General features: G+C 43.2%; 1 protein-coding gene across 1 annotated transcript; it reads left to right on the top strand.

The window, feature by feature from the left end:
* Positions 1 to 2,869: 2,869 nt before the first annotated feature.
* LOC141918731 (forkhead box protein J1-B-like) lies at positions 2,870 to 4,012 on the top strand. Its single transcript, XM_074813599.1, has 3 exons — positions 2,870 to 2,892; positions 3,073 to 3,202; positions 3,287 to 4,012. Exons 1-3 carry the CDS (start codon positions 2,870 to 2,872, stop codon positions 4,010 to 4,012), a joined length of 879 nt encoding a protein of 292 aa, XP_074669700.1.
* The last annotated feature ends 2,669 nt before the right edge of the window (positions 4,013 to 6,681 follow it).

Raw genomic sequence — 6,681 nt, 5'->3', positions numbered from 1 at the left:
ATTTTGCGCCCTACTGGAGGGCTTTCCCATTCAAAGGCAAACAGTTTCTGACTAAGTTCTTCCAGTGGAATGCAGAAGAAGGCATCTTTTAAGTCCATTAAACATCTGAATCAACTATCGTTGTTAACAAAGTGTAAGCGTTGGGTGCCTCTGGATGTATATGAGTCACTATTTAATTAATAGCTCTCAGATCTTTTACTAAATGGTATTCCTGTGAATGTGGCTGTTTAACAGGCAAAATCAGAGTATTATATTCAGATTGACACTCTCACAACAGTCCCTATTTTTAAAAGTTATTAACTATAAGCTCCAGTCCAACAAGAGCCTTCAATTTCACAGGATATTGTTTTCATCTTACCAGCTTTGCTCCTGGATTCAACTCCACTCTTACTGGTTCTGCTGACTTAGCTTTTCCAGGCTTCTCAGTTGCCCAGACAAAAGGGACCACTGCATCCATAATCTCCGAGGAGACTTCAATTTGCTTTCCCTTATTTCCAGAATCTTTCATCTCTAATAATTCCTGTAACACATATACTTCTGCCTCCCAAGCCTTGTTTTGCAGAATATGTACTCAAACTTTGTCCTGATCAAAGGACATTATTTGTGCTTCCAACTTATTTAAGAAATCCCTTCCCATCAGAGGTAATGGACATTCGGCGTGTACAAAAATTTGTGAGTATTTTATTCCAAATTTTGCACTTAACTGGTTGAAAGAAAGGTCTGATTTCTTAGTTTCCCATGGCACCAATCACTGACACAGAGAATTTGCTTATGCATCCTTTGCAACTATATAGTACAAAATACGTTGCCCCTGTATCAACTAGGAATTTAACTGTCTCATTCCCTAGCTTAACTGCAAGAGGTTTGGCTGGGGAGTCTAATTCCTCAACCTCTGGACCCCATCAATCCGAATCTTTCATACCAATCATAAGTCAGTCTGCCTCCGAAATGGGTGCAGATGATGGTATCCAATTAACTGATTGTCTCTTGGGGCATTCATTTTTCCAATGTCCCTTTTACCTGCAGATTGCACACTGATCCTTTCCCAGAGGGATTCTGTTTTCTGTATTTCCCCCTGTTCCTTGTCCATGCCCTCGTCCTCTCGGGAAGCCTCTTCCTGAGAGGGGGTTTGTGCTTGAGCAAATGTGGTTGCTAAAATCGCAGCATTTTGTTTCCTATCCTTTAGTTTCTCTTGTTTCGCCTCCTTCTCCAATTCTTCCCTACTGTTGTATACTTTGTATGCACTTTCTGGTAACTGAGATATTGACGTTCCAGACACGCTGTCTACTTTTTGTAGCTTTCTTCTTATATCTGGTGCTGACTGCCCTACGAACAAAGTAGTCAACTGCTGATACTGTTTATTCATCAATCTGCCCACCCCTGTATTTAGATGCCAGTCTGGCTTTTGTGCTGGCATAAAACTATCCGGACCATCCCTTGTATTTAGCCTCTCAGTCTCCTCCTGAGCTTTTTCCAGCACTGTTCTCTTTCCCTCAGGCAGAAACAAAGTGTTTAGCAACACCTGCACATCATTCCAATCTGGATTATGGTTTGCAACTATCATACATTTTCTCCAGATTTTCTCAATATGACCCATCAGACTCCTTCCAGTTCATTAAATCTGAGGTTGAAGAAGGAGCTTTCACATATACAGGTGTTCCATCTGATCGTACTGCCTGGCGCAGTGGAGCCTGAATCACAGGATTCTGTTGTGCCTGAGTTCTGCCTGCAGTGGGGTTAAATACTTCAGTTCCCCTTTTCCTTGCTTTCAACAACGCTATCCTGATCTTTACCTAGGGAAACCAACAACTGCACATCATCTTTTTTATCCTCCGTTTTCAAATATTTTTTTCCAATACGACAAGCAGAGCGACATCAAGGCAATTCCTTTCTATCCTCCATTGTTATTAATAAATTTGAATCTGATACCAACAGTTTACATTTTTTTCTTGTTTCATGATCGTTTCTTACAGTAAGGAACAAATCCACCTATGGGATTTCATCCCATTTATCCAGCCTTCTGCAAAACATGAGTTACAAAACTGTGTTTTTTTCAAAGTCCCCATCTCTGGCCATTTTTCCTCATCCTCCAATTTATACTTTGGCCGTCACTGGGTGTACTATTCCTTTAATTTTCCCCTTATAAGGGGACCTCCACCAAACTTATTCCAGTGTTTTCAGGATGCATCCTAATGGGGAGCAAGGGGAAACCTCCACACATTGTCCTGGCCCTTGTCCTGCTCCCATATTGTTACTTGAAAACAACATTCTCTACCAACCACGCTTTCATGCACTCAAGTCATCACTGTCCAAATGTGCACAAAGCTTATAAAACACTTTCACCTATTGTTACCATACTCCATGCAATGTCTCTTTATCATGTGTTGCACCTTTGAGTCGCTTACCTGCTCTGGATGAGGACATTACTCATGGAGACTCTGAACAATAGGTAGGTTCGCACTGGAATCTGGGGAGCAGCTTCTCCCCACCAGCATCCGGCAAGACGGTCTGGGCCAGGCTTCGCAGCTGTCCCATCTGGGGTGCCAGAAAACTCCAGGTGCTATCTCCCTTTTCAATGTGATTAAAAACAAGGTGTTGATAACTTGCTTTAAAGAAAGACCTGTGTGAACTGACTAATGTGAAGTTCACTTTGCGCTATTAGTTCTCACTATTTTTAAGGCTTTTTTAATTGTAACTCTATTATCGAACTAGTCTTACAGAAATTCCAAAGCAGTACAGGCTCATGTTTAAAACTATTTGACCTAAACTCCCCATACCTGTAGAAATAGTGATAAGAATTAGTTTTTCATAGTCTTTACTCTTCTGGAATATTGATTCAGTGATGTTTTCCATCATTCTGCTTATCCAAATGGTGCTGAAGGAGCAAAGACTGTGGGATCAGTTTCTTATGCTTTTCTGGGCTCAGAGTGACAGAGTTTGATAAAGGGTTAACATGTCTTTGTGAACTCTGACAGTCTCTGCCCCTCCATTCCTCCCCTGCATTTGTGGGAAGATATATGCTCCTTCTCAAATAACTTAATATGCCTATAAACATTAACCAACACTTTGTAGAGCCCTTGAAAAAAGAGTTGCTGCAGCCCTACTAGTGCTGCCGGCGAAGCGGTCTCTAGCTTCTTCACCATCTAATGTCTTCACAAGGCTCTTCATGGCCTCTTGCAGGGCTGGGGAGAGTCTTGGGACTGTATAAATCAGCCTCTCCACACAGGTAGTGGCTGCAGCAGCAGACGAGCATTCAACCTGTTTTTTTTTTCCCTTTTGGGTCCAGAATTCCATCCGGAACAACCTCTCCTTGAACAAGTGCTTCATCAGGGTGCCTCGGGAGAAGGGCAAGCCAGGGAAAGGTGGCTTTTGGAAGCTTGACCCCCAATACGCCAACTGGCTCAAGAACGGTGTCTCCAAAAAGCGGAGAATGACCCCAGTGCAGATCCACCCGGCCTTCACCAAAAGAGCCCAGCAAGAAGCACAGCGTGTCACCAGCCCATCTGCTTCGGCTTCCACCTCCAATAACATCCTCAACATTAATGTGGAGTTGTGGCAGCTGCTGGAAGAGTCTGAAGAAGTCACCGGCAACCTGAACTCCAATCCAGCAGGGCACAAGCGCAAGCAGGCCTCGCTCAAGCAAATGGCTAAGGAGCCTCAGCTTTCCAACCCTGCCTTGCTGAGCCAGGATGAGCAGACTGAGCTGGGATCACTGGAAGGGCACTTGGACTGGGAAGCCATCTTTGACACCAGCCTGACGGGAGAATTCTCCAGCCTGAAGGGAGAAGTCTCCATTTTGAGGATCTGGAGCTCACGCCTGCAAACAACCCACAACAGGCAACCTGGACTTGACAGGAGACGGGCAGCACATGGACTGTCCCCAGGGGCAGGGGCAGGTCAGCACATGGACTGTCCCCAGGGGCAGGAGCAGGTCAGCACATGGACTGTCCCCAGGGGCAGGTCCTCACTGAATCCAACAGCGCAGATCCCTTCTTGTTCCAAGTGGGCATAAGGCAAGATCCCTTCCACAGCCCAGTCAGAGTCCACTTGCAGGAGTGCACTCACAAGAGCTCAGCTGCAGCCCTGCCCTGTGACAGATTTCAGGCTGCTCCCAGAGAGCACCTCCAAATTCCAGCTCCTTCACTGAGGTGGAAAGCGGACACAAGACAGAAATTAACTTTCAATCTAATGTTGAAGGCACGCTAACAAACAGAAGGCTGAGTTTAAAAAGATTTCAGAAAGGAAGTATGAGATCTCTTCTGATTTATTTACACATATACTACCTTCCTGTTTGGTTGACTTGGGAGAGGGGACAAATAGCCAAAGAGGAGATTAAAACACCTCGTGGAGGCAGTGAGTGGTGAGGAAGACTCAAATTTGAAGATGATGTAGCTTTAGGCCTTGGTTTCATATCGACTGTGTGATCTCAGAGAGTTAGACACACTCTATTGCAGGGAATCAGCAACCAATCTGCCAGTGTACGGCACAGCTAGGGATGAACTCAGAAACGCAAGTCTCCCTTTCACTACTAACTTCACAGCAGAAACCTCTCCCCTTCTCCCTGTGCTTTCCAGAAGCCCAAAGGGCTCCGCCATTGTAATGTCATGCTATTTATGTTAGATGTTTCCCAAGGTTTTTAATAAAACTACTATGGAAATTCATCAAGGGAAGAATGATAAAAATCAGAAGGGGCATGTTTTCTTCTCCTTCCGCTACTACAGAGCTAGAAAAGAAATCTCAGAAGGCAGCTACTCCAGAAGACATCGTTTTGAAACAACGAAGAAACAATCGCTACATGGCACAAGAAACCTTGGTGGCGATCAGCAGCCCACCCTGGCAGGCAGGCACAGCAGAGGGAAAATAAAAACTAAGTGAGGAAGCCTCACAGCTGAACTACTTAAAAGGGCACACGCAAGAGGATTAGACCCAAAAGAGCCACTCTGCCATGATCCTGATCCAGCGTGTGGAAGATAAACCATAAGAAGACCTTTTTTTTTCCCCGACCAAGCCATGCTTCAGCTGTCAATATATTAAAAACAACAAAAAGGTCTATCTGAAACTCCCTGACAGAATAACCATATGCAAAATGGTGTCTTTTCTCTTGTTTTTCAAATCGACGTTTTCCACAGTATCCAACTTCCTACAGGCATGCAAGACCCCATATGATAGAAAACTATCAGGTATCAATAGTAAAGGAAAGAAAATGAAGCGCAAGCAGCCTTATGGTTATTCTAGAAGGTTCTGACATGTGATAGATCGACATAAGTCGTAGTGAATAAGTGGTGAGTGTTTGCACTACTGCATTTTGCCAGAGGCAGTCAGACCAATTTCAGTATTTGTGTCTGTCTTATCAAAGAGGCTCTACCCTAAGTAAGTTCCCTGGACCACGCTTAGAAAACGCAAGATGACCACATTCCATGACTATTACGGACCTGTGCTCTTTGACTCTGGGAAGTAAACATCTGAGTGCCTTAATTGGAAAGCGTATTTTACCTTGTGCAGAAAACACCTGAAGTCCACCAAGAACGCCTTGACATGCCCAGGAAGTGAAATCCAATACTAATTTTGGTTTGTTCTTGTTTTAACCATCAGAAGTACAGGATGCTCAACCTCTAACCCGGTATTTAAAATGTGATAGTCACCTCCACTGAAAACCAAGGTGAATTATTACTATTACTATTTACTATCTCTGTACTGTTAAATACCCCAGCAACAGTACCTATAAACAACGGCACTTTTTGAACAAAATACTCTCTGCAAGCAGGAAGCCCTAAAAGGTTGCTTTAATTTAGAGTACTTTCAAACAGAACGCTTTTGGGGCAAATCCCATGGCCAAACACTCGAGGGCTTTCACTACTGAACTCAATCGTTACCGGTTGTTATGCCCTTAATGCACAACGAGAAGTATTTCTTCAGGCCTGTATTTATGGTATTTATTCAGGCATGGGTGCTCAGTGGACTTTTCCACAAGTCAAGCAGACCAACAGTAGGTTTTCATGCTCCTTTTATACACAAAAGTCAGAAGTTAGTACTTTTCCATAACACGCCTATTAGGTACTGATTGGTTAGTGATTAACATACAATTATAATACAGCTTACCTAATGCATCTACTACTACGCATGCTCGGGGGAAGGGTCTTAACCCGGGCAGGGGTCTTTTTGACCGGTGGGTGTGTTTTTTAGTATTATAATGAAGACAGTTCACTTTCAGGACACCCAAAAGTTGGTTTCATTGCCAAGTTAACTGATGGATCACTTTGTCAGGTTGTCAAATAACTCATTCTCAACACAATTCTATACATTGTCTTTATGGTCCAGGACGTTCTAGTTATTTTCTAGGGTGTGGAGAACAAAGCCTATTCTTTATAAACTTCAATGTCTTACCTGATCAATTTTACAATTATCCCCAGGTGTGCAGTAACTATAGCTCCTAGCATAATCATTGACCATGAAATTTAGTAAATATGAAGTATACTGTATCAGTACCTCCCCACATTGCATCAGTTCCAAAGATTTAATGTCCTACCTGTCTTTTCAAAATTAAACCCACTGATATGTTATTTTTTATAAACGTTAACTATCAGCAAGCTTTTACTGGTAGCTTTTTTCTATCACTAGTCTTTTCTCTGCTAATGTCCAGCTACCACTGGAAATCTCATTACATTGGAGAGTTCACTGAAA

Source organism: Strix aluco, chromosome Z (genome assembly GCF_031877795.1).
Source record: "Strix aluco isolate bStrAlu1 chromosome Z, bStrAlu1.hap1, whole genome shotgun sequence".
In the NCBI taxonomy this organism is placed as follows: Eukaryota; Metazoa; Chordata; class Aves; order Strigiformes; family Strigidae; genus Strix; species Strix aluco.
This window is presented reverse-complemented; position numbering and strand designations above follow the sequence as displayed.

Excerpts from the sequence above, each read along its gene's own strand:
- LOC141918731 (XM_074813599.1), top strand. The coding sequence starts at position 2,870 with ATGGTGCTGAAGGAGCAAAGACT. Across the intron at positions 2,893-3,072 it reads GTGCTGAAGGAGCAAAGACT|AGCCCTTGAAAAAAGAGTTG; the intron begins GTGGGATCAGTT and ends AACACTTTGTAG. Across the intron at positions 3,203-3,286 it reads CTGGGGAGAGTCTTGGGACT|AATTCCATCCGGAACAACCT; the intron begins GTATAAATCAGC and ends TTTTGGGTCCAG.